This window comes from Saccopteryx bilineata, chromosome 5, assembly GCF_036850765.1.
Source record: "Saccopteryx bilineata isolate mSacBil1 chromosome 5, mSacBil1_pri_phased_curated, whole genome shotgun sequence".
In the NCBI taxonomy this organism is placed as follows: domain Eukaryota; kingdom Metazoa; phylum Chordata; class Mammalia; order Chiroptera; family Emballonuridae; genus Saccopteryx; species Saccopteryx bilineata.
Genome location: NC_089494.1, coordinates 90,002,324 through 90,015,274, shown reverse-complemented (window position 1 = coordinate 90,015,274; position 12,951 = coordinate 90,002,324). Strand labels below are relative to the sequence as shown.

Genomic DNA, 12,951 nt, shown 5'->3' with positions numbered 1-12,951 from the left:
GTCATGGTATATAGTCTCCATAATGTACTTTACATCCCCAGAATTTTATTAATCTTGTAGCTGTAAGTGTATACCTTTTGACCATCTTTATCCATTTCCTCATTCCTCTAACCTTCCTTTTAGTATTTTTGTCTAATTTTGGTATCAGAGTAATACTGGCCTCATAAAAGGAGTTTGAAAATTTTTCCCTTTTCTTTTTTCTTTTTTTTAAGAGTCTAGAGGATTGATATTAATTCCTTATATGTTGGTAGAATTCTCCAGTGAAGCTATCTGGTGGCGAGCTTTTCTTTCCTGGGACGTATTTGATTACTGATTCAATAAATATCCTTATTAGTTATAGGTTCAGAGTTTTTATTTTCATGATTTAGTCTTGATAGGTTGTATGTTTCTAGACATATGTTTCTTTTAGATTATCCAGTTCATTGGTGTATAATTGTTTGTAATAGTCTCTTATGATTCTATTCCTGTGGCATCAGTTTTAATGTCTCTTTTATTCTGATTTTTAGTATATAGGTTTATGCCTCCTTGAGTACTGAGTTTTTTTCATGCTCACTGACCCTCAGGAGTGAGTTGTTCTTTTTTTTTTTTTTTTTCCAAAAAATAAAATTAGTTCCAGTTACAATTTAATGTTGCCTTACACATTTTTAAAATAAATCGATCATACTCTGGATGGTCAAGAGACGAGGATGTACATGAATGTTCATACTACTCAAAGAGTTAAGGGTTGGTCAGTTTTGTTGGTCTTTTCATAACTTCTGGTTTCATTGATTTTTTTTCCCTCTATGTTTTCTCTATTTCATTAATTTCGCTCTAATATTTCTTTTGCCATTTTGGGTTTGTTTGTTCTTTTTCTAGTTTCTTAAAGTTTAAAGTTAGGTTGTTGATTTGAGATCTTTTTAAATATAGGTAGGAGTTTACTGCTATAAACTTTCCTCTTAATATTGATTCTGTTGCATCCCTTGAGTTTGTTATGTTGTATTTTTGTTTTCATTTGTCTCAGTATTTTCTAAATTCCTTTGTGATTTCTATTTTGATCTTTTGGTTGTTAAAAATGTGTTGTTCAATTTTCATATATGAGCTCGGCAAAAGTATATTAATAGTTGTGAATATGCAATAGTTTATTCTTGGATTATTAATTGTATTATTTTCCATAAGAACAACTATAAACCTACTTTTGCCCACATCTGTATTTTTTAATTTTTCAGTTTCCCTGTTGCTGTTGATTTCTGATTTCATTCATTCCATTGTGGTTGTAAAAGATACTTGGTGTGATTACAGTCTTCTTAAATTTAATAAAATGACCAGTAGTGCAGCAGTGATCAAGTGTCCACTTAAATTTAATAAAGTTTGCTTTGTTTCCTAGTGTATGATCTATCCTGGGGAATGTTTGTGAGCCCTTGAGAAAAATGTGTATTCCTCTGTTGTTGGGTGGAGCGTTCTGTGTATGTCTGTTAGTTTCACTTGGTCTGTAGTGTTGACCAGTTCCTCTATTTCTGTATTGATACTCTCTCTTGTTGATCTACTCTATTATCGAAAGTGTTACATTGCCTGATCTGTGGTGGCACAATGGGTAAAGCATCGACCTGAAATGCTGAGGTCGCCGGGGCTTGCCTAGTCAAGGCACATATGGGAGTTGATGCTTTCTGCTCCTCCCCCTTTCTCTCTCTTTCTGTCTCTTCTCTCTAAAATGAATAAATAAAATCTAAAAAAAAAAAATCCAAACAACTGCATGATAAAAAAAAGTGGTGCATTAAAATCTCTTATTATTTTAATACTCCCTTTAATTCTCTCAGTGTTTGCTTTATGTATGTGTTGATGTATGAAACATCCAAACCTGTAGAGAATTTTTGTAAGAGTTTATTTGAGCCAAACTGACGACATACGCAGAGGAGCAAGATCTCAGATGCTCCAGAGAACAACAGTTTTGTAGCTTCTTTTATGCATTTGTAATTAAGGAGGGAATATAAAGATTCCATGAAGGTGGGAGCATGGAAGGCAGGGATAGGATTACAGGATAGTTAAAATTGGTCACCCCTTAGAAAGAGGGGTCTGAAAGGGAGCATTTCAAAGGTATGTTAATATAGATGGTCAGAAACAATGGACAGGGCTTGCTTAAAGTAAAGATAAATAAACCTTTTACTAAAAAGTTCTATGCCTGGAGCATGACTATCCATCATGATTTGCCCAGTTAGGAATTTGTGATTAAATTACCCTGTGAAGTTACTTTCCAAAGAACTTCCTTTTCATCCATATACCATATTTCCCCATGTATGAGGCATACCCCTTTTCAAAAAATTTGAGGTCTAAAAACTGGGTGTATCTTATATAGAAGTTGTAGATTCTTTTATTTGCATTTCCTGCTTTTTTGCACAGATGAGTTGTATCAATTTTTTGATGAATAAGTTCAATAATTTTATATAATACTTTTTTCCCAAAAAAAATTAAGGTGCGTCTTATACATGGGAGCATCTTATACATGGGGAAATATGGTTTGTTGGTGCATTCTGTTAAGTGCATGTAATTATTGCAGCTTCTGGTGAAATGATGCTACAGAAAATTCAGTAAATATAAAAGGGCACACAAAGGAAAATAAGGGCCACCTAAATAGTTAGCATTTTGTGGTATTTTCTATTCTGTATTTTCCAAGGTTCTTTTTTCTACATACATATTCACAAGAGGCGTTGTAACTAGAATAAAGGATGGGAACAGAGGTAGGAGATAAGGTCACAGAAACCTAGTAAGTCACAGAGTGATTTTTAACCTTTAATCTGAATATGATGGGGAATCTCTTGGGGTAAAGCTGGTTTGTTGGGAATGATTAATAATGGGTCAAGGGAGAAAGTATGCATCAGAGGTCCCCAAACTTTTTACACAAGGGGCCAGTTCACTGTCCCTCAGACCGTTGGAGGGCCGCCACATACAGTGCTCCTCTCACTGATCACCAATGAAAGAGGTACCCCTTCTGGGAGTGCGGCGGGGAGCCAGATAAATGGCCTCAGGGGGCCACATGCAGCCCGTGGGCAGTAGTTTGGGGACACCTGCTAACTGGTGGAGGTAATGAAAAGTTATTAGAATCTGGGTTTATTTTATAGGAGCTTTTTGTTTAACTTTTGTCTGTTGAACATCATTTTATCTTTCAATTCAGAATTTTGTATTGTTGAAGTTTCAGGTATATAAATGCAGAAGATACTTAAAATTTGTGATAAAAATTATTTTGTTAATTGCATGTTTGTTTTTAATTTGTTATTGGTGGCAAACACCTCAATTACTTTAACAAACAAGGGATCAATCTCATAATAAGATGTTAAAGATGTTAAATGTTAGTTTGTGAACATGTATATATTTAATCTTAAAAATTTTTACTTATTAAAGTTGTATCATCTAAGGTAACATCAGTATGAACACAAGTATTAAAGGAGGTCGATTGATGGCAGTATCTTCTTTTGGTCTTCGGCAAAGAAACTAATTCTTAAAGCATCTCACTATTAAAGTAAAATTTAAATATAATTATACATTGAAGTAACATTATTAAAACAACTTATGTTGCCTACTTATATTTTCCAGGAACACCATTTACAGAGAGCTATTTCAGCGCAGCAAGTGTTTAGAGAAAAAAAAGAAAGCATGGTCATTCCAGTTCCTGAGGCAGAGAGCAACGTCAACTATTACAATCGCTTGTACAAAGGAGAGTTTAAACAACCAAAACAGTTCATTCATATTCAGCGTAAGTTTAATTTATTACTTTCTGTTTGTAATTTAAAATCCTTTTTTTCTTTTGCCCAAAGAGATTTTAATTTTTCAATGTATATACACTGATTAATAGAAATATAAAACATTAAAGACTAAAATTCCTCTGTGCTCATGTCTGAACTTGGAGATCATTTTGAGTGTTAGTTGCATTTGGATTTTTTTTTTTTTTTGTATTTTTCTGAAGCTGGTAACGGGGAGAGACAGTCAGACAGACTCCCGCATGTGCCCCACCGGGATCCACCCGGCATGCCCACCAGGGGGTGATGCTCTGCCCCTCCGGGGCGTCGCTCTGTTGCGACCAGAGCCACTCTAGCGCCTGGGGCAGAGGCCAAGGAGCCATCCCCAGCGCCTGGGCCATCTTTGCTCCAGTGGAGCCTCAGCTGTGGGAGGGGAAGAGAGAGACAGAGAGGAAAGAGAGGGGGAGGGGTGGAGAAGCAAATGGGCGCTTCTCCTGTGTGCCCTGGCTGGAAATCGAACCCAGGACTTCTGCACGCCAGGCCGACGCTCTACCACTGAGCCAACCGGCCAGGGCCGCATTTGGAATTTTTCATGTTTATGTGGTGTAGGCTTTTGTATCGTACTATACAGCTAAAAATTGGTGGGTTACCATACCTAAATTAAGTTATACTCAAAGGTCTAAGGGCTATAATGCCAATTAGGTGCGAGTTCTGAAATTTTTTAGAATTAGAGCCTACCTTCATCTAGTTTTTATAAAATTCTAAGTCTGCCTGCTTGATACTCTGTTTCTTTCCATTTTTTCTACTTAAATGATTAACATCTCTTGCCTTAAAACTATTTTAATAATCTGTTACTACCCCTCCTCTCCTGACCTTAACCTCCTTTAATCTACATCTTCGCAAAATCTGCCAGCACCAGAGTGGTCTTCCTGGGTGCCGGTCTGATCGAATTATGCTCTGGCTTAAAATACTACTTTTCTTTATTGTTTACAATAAGAGTTTTCAATCAATTCTGCAGAGACATACTAGTGTTTGTCTAATAGTGTTTAAACATACACACATACTCCATCCCCCACCTCACCCTCTCCCATTTTCCCTCATGAGAATTTCTGGTATGCAGGCTAATGATAAGAATTTTTTGTTAAATTTTCTCAGGTAATTCTGAAACATTGCCAGACTTAAGACTGTGTCTGTAAGATCTGTTTTTTAAACAGTTCTAAGATGTACATTTTTCATTTGTCATCTTTGAAATGAGATTGCATTTTAAATTGCTAAATTGAAGTCTGGTTTATCTAAAGATAATTTACATCTGTTTCTGCCAGGCATATGAGGACACTGCCAATCTGAGACCATTCTAAATTCTTTGCTTGTTTGTTTCATTTTGTTTGTTTTGGACCACACTGGTAGCTTTAGTTCACACTACAGACCTGTTTGGAGTGTAATATTCAGGGGAAGATTTCCCCCACTTCTTCCACCTTAAAGTTCTTTGCTTTTCCTTTCTTCATGGCCAGTTTATTTTCTTACCTTACACTGTGTTTGTTGCGCTGGTAGTAGAGCTGTACTCTGGGGCAGTCTTATCAAACTTCTTAATGTACTCCAGCATAAAGTTTTTTTCTCTTTCCTGTTGGACAGAAGTCTTGGTGCATCTTGTAATTGATGGCAGTTCAGACTTGACAGAATTCAGTTAGCTAAATTCTCCATTTTGACTACAGGGTACTTTGATTTATTCCAGTTGTTCTGTTAATCTCATTTCCTGTTGCTCTTCCCTTCACTCTCTGTACCACAGGTACTAACTAAAAATTATTCATATTTGCCTGTTTCACATTTCTCAATTCCTTGCATATGCTATTCATATTCAAGTCTTCTTTCCCTCCCTATAGCTTATTTAAGACTTAACTCCCTTTGAAGCTTACTCTGACTTTTCTCATTCTACCTGTGTTCTTTGCGAATCTCAGTTTCTTGTACATACCTCTATTAGAGGAATACCATATATCATTGTGGTTATTTGCAGCCATACTTTCTGTCCTTTTAGACTGTGAGTTCCTTGAGGACAGAAGACTGTTTTATTTTCTCTTTGTATCTTTAAAATGCATAGCTTAGAGATCCTTAATAAATGGCATGATTGTTGACTGATTAGATTGTTTTTAAGTGGTTTTTATAAGGCCCTTAGGTGTCAGGACCATTTTCCATAGACTTTTTTTCTCTGAAACATTCAAGAAAAACATACTTGCAAAAATTATTTGTGATATGTTTCCTCTGTGTTCTTTCATTTTGAGTTCCTTTAGCTTGTTGAATTTGCCTTACCTTTGTATAAGGAAGGAGATAGCTATTCACAATAGGAATTTTAATAATTTTTCAAGCTAAATTATTAAATTTAAAAAATATATTTTAATAGCAGTATGGCCAAACAATAGGACCATTTGTAAAAGCTATTCTAGGAAACCAGGAATCAAGTAATTGGGTGGTACCCATCTGGGTCAGACCCATTGGATACAGTAAACATTAATCTTTCGTGTGTGTGTGTCTTTCTTTTTTTTAATTCAATAAGAGGAAGGGAGGCAGAGACAAACTCCCACATGCACCCTAATTGCGATCCACCTGGCAAACCCACTAGGGAGGCAGTGCTCTGCTCATCTGGAGCATTGCTCCAACCGAGCTTTTCTTAGCACCAGAGGTGCTAAGCATGTATGGCTCCATGGCCTCTGCCTCAGATGCTAGAATGGCTCTGGTTACAACGGAGCAATGCCCCAGATGGGCAGAGCATTGCCCCCTGGTGGGCCCCCATGAGGCCATGGAGTCATCCTCAGCACCCGGGCCAACTCACTCCAATTGAGCCATGGCTGCAGGAGGGGAGAAGGGAGAGAGGGAGGGGTGGAGAAGCAAATTGGCGCTTCTCCTGTGTGCCCTGACCAGGAATTGAACCCGGGATATCCACACACCGGGCTGATGCTCTACCACTGAGCCAACTGGCCAGGGTTTCATTTTATTCTGTTATTATAAAAAGATGGAATAAAAATAATAGAAAACTATTTTAACTTTCTTATCTTTTAGTTTATCAGCATATACTACATAATGTAAATATATACTTTCATACTATATATGTACTTTTTTGTGTGTGTGTTTTTCTGAAGTGAGAGGTGGGGAGGCAGATAGATAGACTCCTACATGTGCCCGACCGGGATCCATCTGGCATGCCCACCAGGGGATGATGCTCTGCCCATCTGAGGCATTGCTCTGTTGAAACCATAGCCATTCTAGCATCTGAGGTGGAGGCCGTGGAGCCATCCTCAGTGCTCGGGCCAACTTTCCTCCAATGGAGCCTTGGCTGCAAAAGGGGAAGAGAGACAGAGAAAGGAGAGGGGGAAGGGTAGAGAAACAGATGGGCATTTCTTCTGTGTGCCCTGACTGGGAATTGAACGCAGGACTTCCACACGCCTGGCCAACACTCTACTGCTGAGCCAACCTGCCAGGGCACTATATATATACACTATATTTTTTATTTTTTTACTTTAGTGAGAGGCAGACTCCCACATGAGCCCCAACTGGGATCTACCAGGCAAGCCCACTAGGGAGGAATGTTCTGCCCTTCTGGGGCTATTGCTTAATTGCTTAGCAATGGAACCGTTTTTAGCACCTGAGGCAGAGGCCATGGAGCCATTCTCAGTGCCCAAGGCCAATTTGCTCAAACCAGTCAATCACTGCTAGAGGCTGGGGAGAGAAGGGGGAGGGATAAAGAAGCAAATGATCACTTCTCCTGTGTGCCCTGATTGGGAATTGAACCTGGGACATTCACACACTGGGCAGACCCTCTACCACTGAGCCAATGGCCAGCACCCATTTAAATGTCTATTACTTTTTCATCAAATTGATATTCCATAATTTGCTTACCTATAAGCTTATTGTTGGCTATCAGGTTATCTGTAATTTTGTGTTATTGAACTTTTTCTTCAAAAAGGCTTAAAATTTTTTTTTCATATAACTGTTTTATAAGCCCTTAAATACAAGGAACTTAAGATTATATTGTTCTGGATTTTTCTTTTTCTCCTTTAAATGATAGATTTAAAAGAATCCTGATTTGCCTGGCTAGAAAAAGACATTGCAAAATTGCCACCGTAGGTTGGCCTAGTTCACACCCATTATATTGCTTTCCTGGGCTTTGGCAGAAACCTCTTGTCTCTGCTTTAGTCTCCATGCCTTCCAGTCCATTGTCCACATTGCCACCATTGTAATTATTATCCACTTAGAATTTTCAGAGCCTCTCTGTTGCTTTCAGGATAACATTTTAACATCTTTGTATGATGTTTAAGACCTTTCTTTATGCCTTTTCCCCCACAGTTCCCTGTGTGTTTTCTACTGTGCCACCATCATTACTGAAATACACTGTTGGAGGGTCTGTTTCCTTCTTTTGACTATAAGCTCCTGAGGAACAGAAGCCCTATATCATTCACCATATAGTCCCTACAGTCTCAGTACACTTTATCCCTCCAATTCCTGTAACTCTTCATACTTAACAGCTACAGTAATTAGCTTTTTGCAATTCTCTGACTTTGCCTTATTTTCTCATGCCTCCATGCCTTCACATAGCCTTTCATTTCTCTCCTCCGTTTGTTAAAACATAGCTTGTTCTGCAGTCTTGTCTCCTAAAGCCTTTTCCTGGCCCCTTTAAGCCCTTGGCACTGTTTTCCTTATGTCCTCCTGTGTCATGAGCACACCCTCAGTGTGGCGTTGACCACTTTCAGTTGTGATTGTTGCCTCAGTGGGCATAACACTCATTGAGTTCGGGGGAATTATTTTTCTTTTAATTTCACTGCCTAGTATAATACCTAGTACATATAATTATTTGCTGAATAAATGAGTGAGTGAGTGGATGGTTGAAGATAAAGGCATATACATCATAGCATTTTTCAGACATCAGTCTTGTAAGACTTAAAATTCTGTATAGAATCAAATATAAGAATCAAATTATTGGAGTGAAATTGAGAGACCTACTGTGTGAACCCAAGTTAGAAATTAAAAGTGAGCTCTATTATTTAGTGTCATTTTAGGGCAAAAAAATATCTGCCAAGGAGTTGGGAACAGAACGAGTCCAGTTTCGGTAGGGGTGTGAAATAAACCTGTTCCTTCCTGTTCCTTTCAGTCCCAGTTCTCCATAATCACCCCTATTATATTCTGGGGAACTTATTTAAACAACAAATTGGGGTATTCTTACCAGTTTGGAAGCATCTTGGAAGCACATAAGTCTTTCATCTAAGATACTCAAACTGTTCCTTATTTAGGCTAGCTCTACACATGGATCAGTTGTTTTAAACATGTAGAAAATGCATTCACTTTACTTACTGTTATAACAAATTTACTCTGCGTACCTCAACCCAGATGTTAGAATTCTTTAATTCCTTTTGGAGTTTATAAAAGCCTCATTAAGTTTAGCATCCAAACTTTTTTTCTTAAGGAAACAACTTTGTTTATATTGCAATAAGTTCTTTATTTTGAACTCCCATAACTCCTTTTATATTTTACAGTTGACAGGTATCTCAGAATTTTAGAAAATGAACGAACTTGAGATACTGTTTCCTAAGTATTCTGAAGTTAATTTGTGTCTAGTTTTTAACTCAGTCAGATGGTTTTTGGCAACAGGACTCCTTTCCTTATTTTGATAGGAAGCTTTGCTTCCTCCGCACTGCATTACACCTACAAACACAAATCAGTAAGCCATCTCACTGGCTTCTTGGCTCAGAAAAGGAGAATTCAGGAGAAAGGGTGGGTGGAGTAGCACCCTCTCGATATCTATTAGGCAGGGAGAGGAACTCTTGCAAAGGAAATTGAATTCTGCTTTTTGTATCTGTGGCCAAGAGCCTAAGCCCTGGGAAAGTGTCTGTGTGTGTACACCTCAGTGCACTTGAAGTTGGCTCCCTTTTCAGTGTGATAAAGCTGGCAAGTATACATCGGGCAAAGAAGAAAAATCCTATGTAATCAATGTAAAGGGACTTGTCCACTAGGTTTTCAGCAAGAATGAGTCAAATGCTGGCCTAACACTCAACTTCAGTCTCATTATTTTTGGAATGTCCTTTGCTACTCTCAAACAAAAATGATGGTAATTGACCCTTAGCCATGGTGGGACAAATGTATTTCTTTTTTTTATTTATTTATTTATTTTAGAGACAGCGAGAGTCAGAGAGAGGGATAGACAAGGACAGACAGGAACAGAGAGAGATGAGAAGCATCAATCATTAGTTTTTCATTGTACATTGCAACACCTTAGTTGTTCATTGATTGCTTTCTCATAGTGCCTTGACCGTGGGCCTTCAGCAGACTGAGTAGCCCCTTGCTGGAGCCAGCGACCTGTGTTCTAGCTGGTGGGCTTTTGCTCAAACCGGATGAGCCTGTGCTCAAGCTGGCGACCTCGGGGTCTCGAACCTGGGCCTTCTGCATCCCAGTTCGATGCTTTATCCACTGCGCCACCGCCTGGTCAGGCAACAAATGTATTTCCATTGGAAAGAGTTGAAAAAGATCCCAGATGAAGAGCATTATTTTGTTTATGCAGTAAAACTTCTTGGTGAAAAGGATGCTTTCTAGGAACATCATTTTCTTGAAAAATGTCACTGGATATGTATTAAACCAAATTGAGCCTGACCTGTGGTGGCACAGTCGATAAAGCATCAACCTGGAACGCTGAGGTCACCGGATTGAAACCCTGGGCTTGCCTCCGCAAGGCACATAAGAGAAACGAATTGATGCTTCCCACTCCTCCCCCCTTCTCTCTTTCTCTCTCTCTCCCTCTTCCTCTTCTCCCTCTCCTTTTCTCTCTCTCCCTCCTCTTTTTCTTTCTCCTTTCTCTAAAATCAGTAAATAAAATCAAATTGAGGATGTAAAATGACATCATACATTTAAAGAGCTGCTAGAAAAACAGTCACAAGTACAAAAGTGGATTATCTCGAATCTGGAGAACACATTCCAAGTGAAGCTGAATCCCAGGGTGCGGTGGTTAGAGGGCTTATACAGGGACAGTGAGCAAGGCCTGGCACCGAAGGCAATCCATATTCAAATCAGGTAGTTTTCAATATTTTCCTCTCTTCTCAAGATTGGGCTAACCCTCCTGTCTTTGGCTGAAGCTTTGACTGGGCAGGAGGTCTGAAATGGTGGACCATTATCTGGGTAGCTACTAATCCAGGAAGGAAGAAGAATGCCAGAACTCAGAAAATATTAAATATAAAGTAATGCTAGGTGTTTTGGGGAAAGGGAAAGTAATCATTTGGCAGTCTGGGATAGAGATGAAAGAGAAGTTTGGGTGCAAGGAGTGTGCCCCTTGGGCTTATATTCAGTTATGTCTACTATGAAAAAAATTGAGGTGAGTATGAATGAAACACTGCAATAGATTAAAGTCCATGGTTAAAGAAATCAGGGAGAAAATAAAGACATTATAGTAGGTGATAAATTTGATGCATAGTGGTACATACTTTAGGCATGATACAACTAATAGACAAAGCAAAAAAGTAATGTTGGTTTTAGGTGCGTGTTTCCTTGCACTGAAGCATTCAGAACTCCTGTGGGGCCACACAAAGAAGATACATAATGTAACCCAGCAACACACCTGATTGCTAATAGTAGTTATCACAAGTAGGCCTTCAACACATTCACCTAGCAACTAGCATCTCTATGAAGATTCATAGATCACCTCTATGAGGGCAGTGATCACACTGCCCTCAGAATCAGGACTTTTTAGTATCTTGTTTCTCTCCTTCTCTACTATAAAAGACTAAATTTTCTCTCTCTGACCCCAGTAATATAATTTTGTGGGCTGCCTATGTATAAATTTTTTTCTTTCTCTCTTTTTTTTTGCATTTTTTATTTTTATAAAATAAATTATAGTTTACTTTCAATATTATTTTGTGTTGGTTTCAGGTGTACTGCATAGTAGTTAGACAATCATATACTTTACAAAGTGTCTTCCCAATATTTTTAGTTCACATGCTTATTTCCTGAAAATTTTAATAGACTAAACTTTTCTTTCCACAGTTATAGATAAAAGCATAATAAAATATTTAACATTTGCCAATTGTGCCCATGTCCTATAAGTGTTTTACATATGATATGTTAAGACAATTGCTCCTCAAAGAAATCTTATGAGGCAGCTAATATTTTTAGCTTAAAGAAAGATTACAGAAAGTGCCCAAAGTAATGCAACTAGCAAATAAAAAGGTCAGAATTCACACCCAGGCCATCTGGCTCTAGAAGGGTCTTGTTTAACTCTGATACACTGCTTCTCAGCCATACCTTATTGTGATAAGATGCAAATATTGATACAGAAATCCATTGCCATTCATGTGTTGTTGATAATAGAAACAATAGTGAGAGTAAAGGGTTGTGGTGTTTTTTTTCTATGGATAAATTGTAGGGTAGGTGATAGATTACCCACTGATAGTAAAGAGAGCGCAGTATGTGAAAGACAGATGCAAAAACATGTGCCCTGCCATTGTTTTGGTTTGGCCTGGCTGTTGCTTAATAAAGAAAGAGTGCTGTGCATGGGAGGAGGGAAGGCGACAGGAAGAGGGAAAGCTTGAGTAAAAGGGAGCCATAAGAGTAGTAAAAACACATTTTACAGTTTTGTTTAGAGTCGTGAGGAGCCAGTGAAAGAGGAGGGGTGAATTTTGGAAAGGCCTGAGATTAATTTTTGTAAAAAAGCCTTTTAACTTTTAGCAATCAAAGATATTGGTGGAGAAAGCCACCAGCATAACAATTTGGGTTGAGTCTTAAAAAATTCTCCTTACGCTCATACACAGGTATATACGCATACACACAAAATAAGGGGTCAGGCAAGACCTTTGGGCTCCATGAGCTAACTGAGCAGAGTTAGAGAATCTCTTTGAGTGACTTGGGGTATACTGGCTTTCTTCAAGTCCAATCCATCTTTAAAAACAGTCCTGCAACCTTAACAGATGGAGGCCCAAGTAGGAAAGGGCTGTGTGGCAGGTAACAATTTCTAAAATCTCCAGCGAAGCGCTGTGTTTGGCAACATATGTTTTGGATGGAATGAAATGGACTATATAGGACCTTGGTCAAGTGAGCTTTATTTTCTCTGTTTAAAGAAATATAGTTTACGGTACCTGTTATCATTGTTCAGAGGAGGCTAAAGTGGATAATAGAAGTGATATGAAAGATGAAGAATAAAAAACCTTTATGGAAAACAGTGTTTTTTAAATAATCTAAGATAATATTTTAGTTACTATAATTTTCGCACTGCCATTCT

The 12,951-nt window shown here is 38.2% G+C and overlaps 1 protein-coding gene across 2 annotated transcripts in view; it reads left to right on the top strand.

Annotated features, from left to right (window-relative positions):
* Window positions 1-12,951, top strand: part of EPC2 (enhancer of polycomb homolog 2) — a 132,168-nt gene that overhangs the window by 35,965 nt on the left and 83,252 nt on the right. For both annotated transcript variants that reach the window (XM_066280408.1, XM_066280407.1), the window contains exon 2: window positions 3,565-3,724. In XM_066280408.1, coding sequence (XP_066136505.1) covers window positions 3,565-3,724 — 160 coding nt within the window. The remainder of the gene's footprint in view (window positions 1-3,564; window positions 3,725-12,951) is intronic.